This window comes from Periophthalmus magnuspinnatus, chromosome 10 (assembly GCF_009829125.3).
Source record: "Periophthalmus magnuspinnatus isolate fPerMag1 chromosome 10, fPerMag1.2.pri, whole genome shotgun sequence".
Classification (NCBI taxonomy): Eukaryota; Metazoa; Chordata; class Actinopteri; order Gobiiformes; family Gobiidae; genus Periophthalmus; species Periophthalmus magnuspinnatus.
In genome coordinates, this window is record NC_047135.1 from 11,959,379 (window position 1) to 11,974,236 (window position 14,858).

Sequence of the window (14,858 nt, forward strand, 5' to 3'; positions counted from 1 at the left end):
CATTTTTAAATGGGTACTTTAATACTTTTACTTAAATGCATTTTTGCAAGTGATACTTGAGTATTTCTTTGCTCCGGTATCTGTACTTCTACTAAGTAACAAAATTGGGGACTTCTTCCACCACTGTTATTAACCACAGAGATGACGGGACAGCTCATAGTGCCTCTAAATGCCCCACTTGTTTGGTATTCTTACATTTATCTAAAAGTCACAACCATAACCATAAACACATTTTCCCTCCAGACCTGTAGATGACACTGCGGCCGGTTCCCAGGTACTGCATCCGGAGCAGTCGCCCGTCCAGCGTGTAGTCCTGTAGGAAGGAGGCCTGGCTGTCTGGGGGGGTGTAGATGTTTCGGTAGTACCCCACAGACAGGAGCGACTGCAGGCTGTGTCTCACCATACTGGGCATGGTTACCGCCACCAGCCGGTCCGTCTGATCGTACTCAAACACGTATCTGCGCTGGCTATGAAGCAGCAGCATGATGGACTGAAAGGGAAAGCAGACAAAAGTTAGGGATTAGATTGGATGTCTTTACTGTCCTTAAACGATAGAGCCACAAAGGCAACACTTCATGAACTTAGTTATTATTTATCTTGATTTTTGTGCCTCTATCTATTTTATTCTCCTGCTCTTCTTGAACTGTGCGTTTCAATAATGGAATTACAAACTTTTAGGATGCTAAACATGTCTCCAGAGAGGATGAACTCAATTTTATAAGCAAGTAAAAGTACACATACAGAGGTAAAAAGTTACTTCAGTAAAAGTATAGTAAGAATCAAGTAAAAAGTATAAAAGTATAAAATCAAGTAAAAAGTTTCACACAAGTATTGTTCATTTGTTAAAGTGTGAAAAAAAGGTATGGAAATCCGTACATAATGCAAAGAGAAATACAAGTCTTTGCCATGTACTGTATACTAGCAAGATCCATTTGACGTCATTGTATTTTGATAAGTATGATTGTTTAATTCAACAAATATCCACATTTCTTTTAATTCTTCTTTCTTTACCACCTCACCCTTTCTTATTCTGCTTACTCATGCCACTCTTACCACAGTAACCACAACGTCTTCAACTATAGGTCCCACAGTACGTACTCCCAATAAAAACATGAAGTTGTGTGTGCAGTGAATAGCAGCATAAAACAACATTATAATTTCCTTGAGTGTAAATATTAATAGCTGAGGCCCTATATGTCTAGACTGGCCTTTACTTTTATCAGTGCGGTTTAATTAAAACCTGCAGGTTTTGTGTGTGATCGGTGAGGGAGAGTCTGTCTTCTTGTTACAGACTTATCTTTGAAAAAGACATGAACTTGAATGCAGTTATCATATTGTCTCTCCATATGCTTTATTATAACTGCATTAATAATCCATACGGTCATTTGAATATTCTCGGCCTGTAATCCAATATCCTTCATTAATACAAACTCAGTCCATATTTTAATTAAAAACGGAAATTGTAAGGGGCATTCTCATTAGCCTGCCACTTCCATATTTTAAGACTGAAAGTACAGTAGACAAGTTCTCTTTTGGATCAGGAAGTCAGGGGCTTTCTTCAAAATCTGTAGTTAAAACTTAAAACCAACCAAAGCGATAAGGTCAATGCAAAGTCCTGGTACAAGTAAGACAGGTAGGTTCATATACCAGTGGAAAAGTAACGTGTTTATTTGTATGTAAGTAAATGAGTTTATTATCTATTTGAGTATTAAATGTTAACAGCAAAAGTATTATTTTTGTACAACTAGTACAGTTGGATTATAACTCGTCTGCTACTACTACGACTATTACTACTACTATGACTACCACGACCACTACCATCTACTGCTACCACCACTACCACTACTACCACTACCACTACTACCACTACCACTACTACTACTGCCAACACCACTAGCACTACTACTACTATCACTACCACTACCACTACCACTACTACTACTACTACCACTACTACTATCACTACAACTACCACTACTACTGCTACCACCACTGCCACTACTACTACTACCACTACCACTACCACTACCACTACTACTGCTACTACTACTATCACTACCGCTAATACTACCACTACAACTATTTCTGTATAACTTAAGACTTTCAGATAACACGATGAGATTCTATCTATTTTCCCACTAAAATAGCACTTTTATGAAAACTTTTTGCAGATCAACTTAAGGCTTTTTTCCCCCCTTAATACAAATGCAAGTTATATCATGTTTAGTTGAGTTCAGCATTAACCTCATTCAAAATCTTTTGAAATGTGGCCTTAAAAACACACACCTACTCAAATATGAAGATTATGATCAGTGAAATAAATTAGTATGAGTTGCCTTGATGTAATAATTAGCTTACCGAGAATTAAGATTTAATATAAAGACTGTTCATCTCTGTAGATAAAAAGCACTTCTCTTAAGCATCAATGTTCATTTTAATATTATTCATCATTATCTGAAAAGGGCTTTGAGTGTGCTTTGAGCATGTTTTAGGCCCACAAGAGGTACTTTATTGTTTTTACAAGGTTTAACAGATTTATGGAGATGTGTGGTTGCTTAAGCGCTTGTTACAGTTGCAGTTAGTAATAGTGCAGAGATGAAGAGTGTTACTTTTGTTTTCAGACAAACTGTGAGTGAACATGTGGTATTTATGCCAGACCACATACACTGAGGGTTTGTACAGGGTCTGAACACCTTCATCTGCACGAGGCAACCGGCATCTATGGATTACATACGGTTTGTAATATCTTATGGTAGTTTTAGGTATGCCTCATGCCTTAGTGATATATTTCTTGACCTACTATATCATGTAAAGCGTAGTCCGTGTACACAAAGTGTACATGGCTTAATATTACAGATGGACCGATATGTTTTTTTGTTGTTTTTTGTTGTTGTTGTTTTTTTTTTTTTTTGTCATGGCTGATGCTGATACTGATTGTTTAGAATACAGAGCAACCGATGGCTGATAAGCTCTACTGACATTTTTGTTTTGCTCCGATATGCAGGGCCGATTTTAAATATTTTCCCGAAGTATGTCATGTACAAACTCCCTCTAAGCCCTTTTTTACCACAAACCTATAAGTAAAGTGTGAAGTGTTACATACTTAAAGAACTTTGAAAAGGGTTTCAAAGGTTTTGGACATTTATCTTTTGGTTGCCATCCTGAAGCCACTTTTTAATTTTAAGTTATTATTATTATTTTTATTTATTTATTTATTTATTTATTTATTTATTTATTTATTTATTTATTTATTTATTTATTTATTTATTTATTTATTTATTTATTTATTTATTTATTTATTTATTTATTCATTTATTTATTTATTTATTTTAATCAAGGACAATAAAATACAACATGAAACAATCCAATAATAATAAACATGAAAATAGCTAAAGCATAAAACAACAAAGGTCACAGCCCCTAACCCACCTCTTTTCCCCAAACACACAAAACACTTAAACTTAGCATAAAAGAGATGATATAAAACTAAAACAAACAAACAAAAAAGTAAATAAAATTGAAAAGTGAATAATAGTGGTGGTACTGCATGGCTAATGTGCTGTTGACCCCCATTTTTTCTTTTTTCTTTTTTTCCTTTTCTTCTTCATTTTTTTTCTTTCTTCTTTAATTTGCTAGTATTATTTTTCCACCATCACCATTTCCTTTTATTTTTTCATCCTTTGCTTAAAGCATGTACTAGTATCATTTTAAGATCCATTTTAGATCCAAGTATCTTAAATTGTTTAAAGATTAACTATATTTATTATTGTCATTGCCTTACAATATTTAGATCATATTTAAATGTCTGACTTATTTTCATTGTATTAATTCATATTTTGTATGAATAAATACAAATATTTTGTATGAATATATCTGTTTGATATTAGTGACAGATCTTTTAAGTTATAAGTCATTCATCATTACTAAGATTACCTAAATACGATTAGCATATAAATACACAGTATTCATTTTGTCGCAAGTATTTGAGAACTTCCCATCTCTTTATATATATATTTTTCCTCATTGTCCAATTCAACTGTAGCCGCATCAACACAAGCCACTTTCAATTTGATGATAGTGGTTTGAGACACTAGTATTTATATGACACTGAGTCAGGGAGAAGTTCTTGATGTCAAAAACAGTCTTGCTCCTCTATTCTAAGTGAGTATTAGAGAAATGTGGAGCTTTTTCCAGCAGGGAGGCAGTGGCTTAGTGGCCTAGACTTATGAACTTACCATAAATTTTACTATAACGATCCCCAATACTGGCATTACTTGATATAATCAAATACATTGTTTTTGGATAATAGCTTCTTTAGTCAAATTAAAAGCAGGAAGAACAGTTTCCTATTCTAGTCAGTCACTTTGGTCGTCATTACTGCCCATAGGCTGTGGTTAGCTGTAAGTATCTAAATGTAGAACAATAAACCTATTGTTGTACACAGGAAGGCAACATGTGCACAAAATATGAGCTCACTTAGCAACATGTATAATTACTGACTTCTGTTTAGAAGTCTCATCTCTCTTTGTTGAAATATCAGCCAGTGAAATGAAGGTGAAAGGGATTGTGGTTAATAACCTTAAACAATGTGATATCTGATGCACACTTTGTGGAGGTACAAAAACTGAGTGGAGTTTGGTGCATTGCTGTACTTTCAAAATACAACATTTTACACGTCCTTACCCTGTCTGCATAGGTGTAGGTCCAGATCTTGCCGTTGACCCAGGCCCTGGAAACCACCCTGTCGCTCTCGTAGTCCAGCCGCTCGGACCACTCCCCTCGGTGGATGGAGGACAGCAGCCCTCCCCCTGTGTATGTGATATTTACTTCTGTGTACTTGCTGCTAGGCGACCACACCACAGGACGTCCCAACACATCGTACTGAATATGGAGCGTGAACTTCCTATGGTCATCATAGATTTTCCCAACTCGGGTGCTCTGGTCGAAGTCTATGGACAGCAGATTCCTGTTGTGCGCCTGAAAAGATTTGAAAAAAAATAACACGTTAAAGGTGCTCTATTATGGATCAATGTTATGGATTGTCTGGAATGTTCCACAGTACGGCAATGGACTTAACAATCTTGTTCAGTTGCAGGTGTTTTACAGCAAAGATATTACCTTCAATAACTATGAAACCTTACTATGATGGGGTCACCTCTCCACAGATCTGACCTATAACTTGTTGGCCTGACTTGCTCCTCTCCAGGGAGAAAAATAAGTTTAAAGCCATACTGTGGAACATCCCAGGCAAAACAATAACATCTCCGTGGATACATTAAAGTGGCAGACAGAAGTAATTTAACTAAACTTTTTAATTTTCTGCTTTATAATCATGACATATTCTAAATAAGGGCAGATACATGAAAATATGAATTAAGTGGCATGTCAGACAGAAGCAGAGATTTCATTAGCTGGGATAAATTAATTGTGGCATTTCGAGCAAACCCAAGCTTGCATAATAACAATGAATTGAAAAGAGAAGCAGTGCATAGTGGGCATTGCTAATTAATTAGAGCACATCAGATAAAATGTCCTCTTCCATATGAAATATTCTGTCTGCAGAGAGACAAAGCAGAGAAAAGAGTGTGCGTGGCAGTCGGTGAGTTAGTGCTGGAAAGTATGGCAACACGTTTGAGTCATTTAACCTATCGTGTGGCACTGGCTACGCTCACATGCACATTTAAAATTTGATTAATATAAGATTTTTCAGCTATAAAACTATTAAAATGCCATCTAAACAACAATATCATCTGTCTGTATAACCCAAATTTTGTAGTTTGCATGAATTAAAGCACAAAAGGTCTGGGAAATCAGATCATATTTTGATGTACGTGTGAACAAAGCCAGTAATGGTATGATCTCGCTCATCGTACGTTAGTGGAGATTTTCGTTACTGATTTTGTTACTTGAGGTTTTCACAATTACATTTCACTAGTATATTGGATTCTCATGACAAAACTACTACTACTAAAGTTTAACATCAGAGTGTAAGATAGGTCAGAACATCTATGGTAGAATTCACTCTGGTTTATGGTAAATGTCTATGGTCCCAGTCATATGAAATAAAAACTGCATCTTCTCTGTAAGGACATATTTTTCATAATAGCGTCATACTTGTTCTTTGTTTTAAGGACTTTAAGGCAAACGTTTAATTTTGCAATGTGTGAACCCTGTCTTATAAATATTGATAGGGGCTGTATGTCATAAGTTTCAAACCCGTGAATCTCCCATAGAGTTACATAGTCTCCTGCCGTCCAACTGAAATGATTACATCATACTTTTAAAACATCGGGAACACAACCTTGAACAGTTGTGTCTATAAACTATTCGGGTTTATGATTGTCATTTGAATTGCTTTCGCTAGTTTATGTTTGTTTACTCAATAGATCTTTTTTATATGAATGTTTCAGTGTATTTTCTTATTTTTAAACTTTTTCTCATTTCAAAATAAATTATCTGCCAGTTAAAAAAAAAAAAAGGTTACATTTTTGCTAGTTGCAGTTCCAGTTCCAATAAATAAACCCGGACAGTTTTTTTTTTTTTTTTTTACACTTACGCAATCAAAGTACAAAAAATGTGTTAACCTAAACATGTCAAAACAACTCAAATAGTGATCTTTGAAGTCATTTTAACCTCAGAGCACACAGTTGCGCAAACACTATACACTATAGTACGTTTGTTTGTAGTACAGCATTAGCCAAAGGGAGGAGGCAGTGTCTTTGCTGAGGCAGAACAAACTCAACTGACATTTCTTTGTGCATGTTATGGAATGCGCAAAGGTCAAATTTCACAGTTTATGCCTAAATGTGGTTGCTCCTGAGAGGGGCCGGGCGAGATGACCCCAAATCAATACAGGGATTAATTGGACATGTTACTTCACCAGCAATGAAGCTTTTTGACCGTCTATGTTCATTAATATGTGGATGTTATATTGTGAGGTAGAAATGCTAACTGCATACAAATGGACAGACTGAGAACTGAGAGCTACTACAATGTATTAGGCATTGAGAAACAGATGAGGAATGTAGAATTTAATATAGCCACCAGTAATCTCAGAGATATTCCCTACAAAGCAGGTAAAGACATCTGTATTATTTTGAGACTTAGCATTTCACTTTCATGAGCAACATTAAAGGGCCAATATATGTAAGTTTTTAGGTGGAGACACTGAAACCTTCTTTTCTCCAGGGAAAATTCCAAGAATGTTCCACAAATTTAGCAATCTCAATGAAAACAAGCAGGTAACTCCACTAAATCAAGTATTATTTGGTAATAAAGAATGGCGAGTGGGACTAACTGAAACACAGTTGGCTATTGCTAATTAGCGTGCCTAATGATATTCAAGAGAGACTTGTTTAATGGCACAAATCAGCTCATCTGTTGTAATTCTTTATGTTCAGATTATGTTAAAAGATTAGAGTAAAATGGGAGCAGTGCCTCGTGTTAACATCAAACCCGCGAGGAATATTGACCGGCTGATAAGTAACAATTGTGGCTTTTTAATTATTATTTTACTATGGCTTATTTTCAAGGACCACGTTAGAATGCAACAACAAGGCAATTTATTGACTGTGGAGATGCTGCTATTATTTTACCCTGAGCCTGCGTTCGTAGGTGGTGTAGTTTGACTTGCTCTGCTCCTTCCTCTGCCTCCACTCGATCAGGCTGGGGGCGTGATCTCCAGGCAGGCTTATGTTACAGCGACTGGCAATGGGACTGACTCCGCCCCCTGATGACCCGGGTAGGAGGGGCTCTGTGCTCAGTGTCAGCTCCATCCCATTGGCCAGAGAAACCAGGAAGGACCCGTCTGTGCTCACGCGGTATGAGCTCTGGGCATGCTCTACAATATACAAAAAAGGGGTGAAAACCTGTACACACAATTGTAATTAGTAAGTGTACATAGTACATACTTTCTCTATTCAACTATCATTGACCACTATTACTGTATCCTTACACTGCTACTACAATTTATTCTATCTGTAACTATGGCTATGATATCTCTCCAAATACTATTACTACATATATATACTCAACGGTTTCCTCTTCTATTGCTAGAAGTTACCATTTCCACAAACCACTGCTTGATCTCACTGCTAATGTTAGTTGAACATAACTATTTATTTATTTATTTATTTATTTTTTGACTAAACTAACATGAACAGAACAGAACCAGAGCATAACACAAATAAACATACCCCTCAAAATGCAGAACTGGTTTAGTAAATGCATCCAAGTTTCATACTATGCAAATGCACGTACAACATGGGTGGAAAACATGGTAGACCACAAATGCACTATGGGGGGATGCAGATGAAAATGTGTGAAAAAAACACATCAGTCACTGTCTGTGAGCAAACAACCTTGAGAAAAATCAATGTGAAACAGCAGCCCAGCGCAACAGAGCCGACAAGTCCACTTATTACTTTTGTCTGAGTCCAATCCTTCAAGCTATGTGTGCTGCTAAGTGCATTGTCTTCATTATTCTCATCTTAGTGTCTAATGGACACAGCAACAGGAATGAGGTGGGTTGATCATAACTGTTCTTTCACACTTTAACAAAGCTTTAGAAACTTCCATTCAATATTAAAGACATAATCTATATTTGTCTCATTGTCTCTTAATGATGTTTAATGGAATCCCATTTTCATTCATAAGCCTTATTGGATGCAGGCTTTGTCTTCAGCTAATACGAGTATTTGTTATTGATGGCTCACAGGCACCAAACAGCAGTGGAAATTTGCTGGGCAGTTTAGGGGGCAGTAATGAGCGGGCATAAAACTATCATAAATATCACAACTTTCATATATTTTGCTTATTTCAAGCAAATCATATGGCCCAGTCTCAGGTTATGTTATGGAGGTGCACTCTGGATGTTTTTTTGTGGAGGTTCTGCCATCTGCTTGTCTTCATGGAGATACCATTACTTTGCCAGGAATGTTCCACAGTATGGCATTACATTCCTCAGTCTCCATGGATATAAGATAGTGGTACTTCCAGGCCAAGTTACAAGTCAGATTTGGAGAAAGGGGGCCTGCTCACTATAAAAATGCATGGTTTTCCAAGCTTCAATTTAGATAAATGCAAGACGGATACGTTTAATGATAACAACATCTCCATGGAGACAAGCCAGTGGCAGACCCTCCACCAGAAAAGTTACATAGAGCGCCTTTAAGCAGGTCACAGCTTGAATAGTTTGGGAACCACTGGTCATCTTTCACTCCACACATGCTTCACCTGATGTGGATTCTTCAATTCTTTGGACCAATTATGACGAAGACCCTACAAGACCTGCAGTTTCAAATAGCTACTAGTATGAGAATCTATCCAAAATCCACAAGTGTTAAAATACACCCTGATAGCATTTTTAAAATCCAGTGAAGTGCAGTCTTAATTTGGTTCCTGTTTTATCATAGTTAAGTCTTTACATAGACTTGTCCAGGTGTAGCTCTGGGTTTAGCTCTAGTTTAGTATAAAATGTCATGTGGTGCGTGTGCAAGGAAGAACCCAGTCATATTTTCCTCATTGTTACTCCGTATTTGCTACCCTTCTTCTTGTACTCAGTTAAGCTAATTCCTGATAATACTAATATTTGTGTACTATTATTTAAGCATAACAATACCAGGCCACTCCACCTTCCTTGATCAATCTAAAGTAGGGGTCATTTTGGCCGTTTTCACGCGCTGCATTGCATCAGTGTTTGTGCAGACTGCTGTCCTCCCTGCAGTGTTGTCATTGTCACAACTGCCTGAAAGCAATTAAATGGACGACACCAAGAAAAGATTCCCACGAGGGGGCTTTGCACGTCCCACCATCATTCTCACTCTGCTCATCTTCTGACCTCTCCTTTTTTCTTTTTTATCGACCTTTGTTAAGACGTTTCACAAGTCGACATGTTGTGTTTGTTTATTTTGGTAAATAAAAAAACACTTTTTTTCCCCTTCGGACTGGCCATTAGTTGCAGGCTTGTGTAATAATGAGGCCATACCAGATCAGTGTGTGAAAATATGTGGAAAGTGGTGCACGTCCTTCAACAATTCAACACGTTTAAAAATAGGCCAACACTTTGTAATAACTTGGGCTATAAAAATGTCTACGTAGGTCCAAAAGACAGTGTGAAGAAGTTTTTATGAAAGAATACATTTTTTATTGCTTCAACATTAATTGACTTGACACTGTCTCATCGTTTGATTCCTGAATATTGAATAATACATTCAATTATGTTTTTCAAATAATAAATTGACATTTGTTTTGGTCTTGTGTTTTTAAAAAGCGTCTCTTAGGGTCAAAATAAGGCCATTAGCATGCTCATTGTTGTAAGCAGTGCTGTGAAACTCCACTCAGATCTTGGAAAGTTGTGAAACACACTTATAAACTCATTGCGATGGATAATTAGAATGCTCTGAGTGTGTGGAAAGTGAAGAATACATTTTCGAGTTCCGTTTTTCCCATTTCTCACACTATAGCCCTGTCAAGCTAGTGTAAATAAAAGTACATTTGAAATGCAACTAAAAGGGGTTTAACCAGGTAGGACATCTGAGGTTGTACATAAATCTAAAATTGCTTTTGACACAGCAGTCTCAATACAGAGACTCATTGATTCTGCAGGAATGTTTTCAGGCCCCTGTGATATTTTTTTTTTCCTTTATTTTTTCTAATATAGACAGACTATGCATGTCCCGGCTAATCCACCTGTTAATCACACTCATTTGAAAACGAGGAGATTCACCAGTGACCAGACTCAGAACTTCAGTATTGAAGAAGTGTGTATTCTGGAGCCCAGGCAAAGGCATAAGTACTTTTCCCTTACTGTCTTTATTTATCCATGTTTGGTACTGGCACAAAGTGTAGTTGTGTAAAGTAGGTTTCAGATTACATCACAACAATCTATAAGTCAACAATATTTAATACAGAAGAGGGTGGGGGTGAGGGCTAAAATTAAGTTTTGTAATGCTAGAAGTCAAAAATAGACATCAAGTTCAACATTTGTGAATTTTCACTTTCGACATTTCATGACAGTACAGTGTGATCAATACGAAAAACTGGCTTTTGCCCCCATCTCTCAGTATGACATAATCAAAACTATCAATATTCCTGGTAATGTGCATAGTTGTAGTAGAAGTAATACTGAAACTTCAAAAACAGAAGTGCTCAATAGTTGCAGTATCAATTTTAGTAGTACCACTTAGTGCCCTGCTGATTCAACTTGCATGTTACCTGCCATGGCCGGATCTTGTTTAAGTGCTACGTCCTTCAGAATCCTCACTGTCTAGTGAGAGAATCCATTGTGTGCATAACCTGACCAGAATATCAGTGCAGTTTGTCTGTCATAAATGTTTAAACATGACCATAACCTTAGAGTCTGCCCTCTTTACACATCTACGGGCATTATCGCTGTCTCTGCTCTCCCTAATGGGTTGTACATGGACAAGACAGATATAGAGTTTATGTAGTACCTTACCTATTGATAACCAGAGTAAACTCAGGGCACATCTATGGTCCATTATATGCGGAGTAAGTCTAATAACAAACGACTAATGATACTTATGCTACACAAACAGCTCTGTGTGTGGACTACAATGGACACAATCATACATATTTCCCATTTTCCTTTAGTTCAATTACATTTTTGAAATTACATTTTGAAGGATATATATCTCTTCTGTACAAAGAAAACGTGGATTAATGAAGGTTACAGCTGAAAAACATATAAACTACCCTCTCCATATCTCTCCTCTTCTCTCCATATCTCACAGCCCTCTTGACCACCCCATCTGCACACAGCAAGCCTATACAATGAGCCCACAAAGCAAGCCTACACAGTGAGCCTATACAGAGAGCCTACACAGCCAGTCTACATGGAAACCCCCCATACCTTGTCTGAAGGTGTAGATGGTGTCACTGGCCGACAGGTTGGTGCTAGTGACAAAGTTTTCACGATTTGATGCCTCAACCTCAACCCTCGACCAACGTTCGAGGTTACCGTGGAAACCGCTGACCTCTCCCGTCGGCATGGTGATGTTGGTCACACGGCCCTCTGAGTTGTATCTGAATGAGTGAAATACATACAGCATTATTTTTTACTGTATTTATAGTAGGGTATATTAAAATTTGTTCTTGCTGTATATTTTCTAAAAGCCCCATGTTCTCTATACTATACACCCTGACCTCACAGAGGTTGTTAACGATAATCCTCTTTTTCTGACCCATAACATAGAGAAGGGAACAGTCTGTTGAAGGTCAACACTGGCTTCAGTGCAATGTACTCTTTTTTATAAAATCCTCTCTTTAGAAATATATTCAATCAGAAGAATGTTGCTCTTTTTCAAAACGCATTTTACCAGCACATTTTTATGTTCAGACAAAAGGGATCACATCCAAAAGGATTTCATCGTAATTCACAAATGCAATACATTTTTTAGATGTTTCACACAGATATAAAAGGCACTGTACCTAATTTTACGGTGTTAAGAGCGTGAAAAATAGAGTTTGTTCATTTTAAACGGTTTACAGAGGTCCAAGATGATTCCTAACTTACCTTATGAATTTGCATGCTAATTATTCACAGCAGTGAAGCGCTTTATAGGCCCTTTTTGCAACACTCAGAGACTAGCACAGAGGGTTGCGTCATGGTAATGCTAACTAGCATGCAAACCATGCACTGTCTTATTCAATGGCATTAAAACGCTGTACAAATAGATGCAAACAGTAGCCTCCACAGTGGACTTGTTCTGACCTCAAGAGTTCCTTATACTATATAAGTGTACTGGGGAAAGACACATTTTGCTCAAATACATGGAAGAAAATCAGGTACATGCTTTTTAATGTGAATTTTGGAGCATAACTGAAAATTTCCAAGATGACAAAAGATTTAGAATCTAACCTCTACAATACTTCTTGTCTTGAACACTACAACATATCCTGTTCATTGCTAAACATTTGTTCAGAACCTTTACCTGTGTATAGGGGTTGTTTTGCATTGTGTTTGTATGATAAAAGCAGAAGTGTACATATTGTGAAGGATGTACATGCAGAACACTGTGATAAGCCTTGCATTGAGGCTACTGGACACAATAGTACAATGTCCCATACACACTATACGCTTTTCTCTCCTTTTCATCACCCAACAGCAGCTTGGAGAAAGTGTCACACATGATTTATAAGTGTAATTACCCAGCGGTGAAGTAGCAGACAGCGGCTTGGGTTGGCATTGGTGAATAATGCATTCACATGTGTTTAAGTGGACCCGGTGTGCCAAGCTAAACATGCTACTGGTACAGAGGCAGTATATGTCCTTTATCTAATCATGCATTTAGGCAGTGTCAGTCTTTCTCTTTCTAGAGTGAATAACAGGGTAGGTCTAGCAGCTACCAGCAGATGGCACTCACACTTCATATCATAATTCATCACATTACATTGGACAGGACACAGTGAATCAAGGTACTGTAGCAACTATTATCCATTTTAAGCAAACACATTTGCCAAACACGAAACAAATAGAAATGTATTAAATACTTCATTCAACTGCAGTGCTCCATCTATGTCTTGTTCCTTTAACAATGATTTATTAAACACTAGAGGTTAATACAATTCAGCCAGCACCGTCCATTTGGTGGAGAAATTACTAGCAAGAGTTTTGGACTAGTATATCTTTGGATTTGTGTTGAAGTACCACACTGTTATGCTATCTACTCTGTTTAAGATATTGGCAAAATTAAATGAGTGCAGTTTCTTGATACAGAAGGTGTGTTTTAACAAGTCTTTTGTAAGATATATTTTAAGGTTGTTTATTGAAGCCTTTTCTGTACTAGGCCTACATATCAGAGGAAGTTGAAATGTGATCTTGGCCTGCATATTTGTTTACCTTATTTATAATATTGAGTTCACTTAGATGAAGCTAAAATGCAACAAAATACAAAAAAAACCCCAAACAAGTAAACCTAGTAAAAAATTAATAAAAAAAATGCGTATTGCTAGTTAAAGGTACTTAATGACTAAACAGTGTGCTGCCTAAAGTAATTTACCACACAGTAGAGGAATATTGTTTTGAAGCATAATTTGCATATTTGGTATATAGTTTAAAAAGACAAATCAACCTCAAAAACTACAGGTAGATTTTTATGAAATGATTTAGTACTTTCAAGTTCTTTTCTTTTTTTCAACTCCACTAACTCTTATTTCAAATAGATGAACTGACCAAGGCACTAACACTTCAAAACTAAGCAAACAAAACAGTTACATTAAAGTGTAGAGCAACACTCACTCATAAACTGTAGTCCAGCTGTTTTCGTCACTCTTGGTTGCCAGGAGACCGGTGTTGCCATGGTAGGAGATGTGGGCGATGTCGTGTCCTTGGGCGGATACCTTCCTCAGAGTGCCACTGTTACTGAGGGAGAGCCAGTACACCTGTCCCCCAGGTAGAGCCAGCCACAGGGGCACTCCATGGGCATCGCGCCGCACCTGGAGCCCCTGGCCATCCCGGGACACTGCCACTGACAGCTGCCCGTCTGTGCCATACGTGAAGTTATACAGGAAGTGCCCCGTGATCAAGTGTTTGGTGTACAAGTGAGAGCCGTTCTGTGAATGACAAGTACGTCATGTAAATAGAGATAGAGCAATCAGCTTACTACGAAATACATGTATTTTTCAACACAAAACAATAGAAATGTTATTAATTACCATGTGGTAATGGTATGTTACTTATAGTAATTCTGGTAAAAAGCAAGGCCAATACTATTCAGTAAAATGTTTTGTCCAATTTATGTTGTTTTGTTCAGCATTGAAACTTATTCAAATGAGTATCTATACTAGTTCTAATATCGGCTAGTATTTGGGTTTGAATTACTTTTACAGCCCTATTG

At 37.2% G+C, this 14,858-nt stretch overlaps 1 protein-coding gene across 1 annotated transcript in view; it reads right to left on the bottom strand.

The window, feature by feature from the left end:
- The window catches only part of tenm1 (teneurin transmembrane protein 1), a 431,225-nt gene that overhangs the window by 17,843 nt on the left and 398,524 nt on the right, over positions 1-14,858 (bottom strand). The window contains exons 28-32 of the mRNA XM_033974050.2: positions 14,261-14,574; positions 11,873-12,045; positions 7,596-7,840; positions 4,684-4,977; positions 246-490 (exon numbers count right to left, since the gene is read on the bottom strand). Of these exons, the coding sequence (XP_033829941.1) occupies positions 246-490; positions 4,684-4,977; positions 7,596-7,840; positions 11,873-12,045; positions 14,261-14,574 (1,271 nt within the window). The remainder of the gene's footprint in view (positions 1-245; positions 491-4,683; positions 4,978-7,595; positions 7,841-11,872; positions 12,046-14,260; positions 14,575-14,858) is intronic.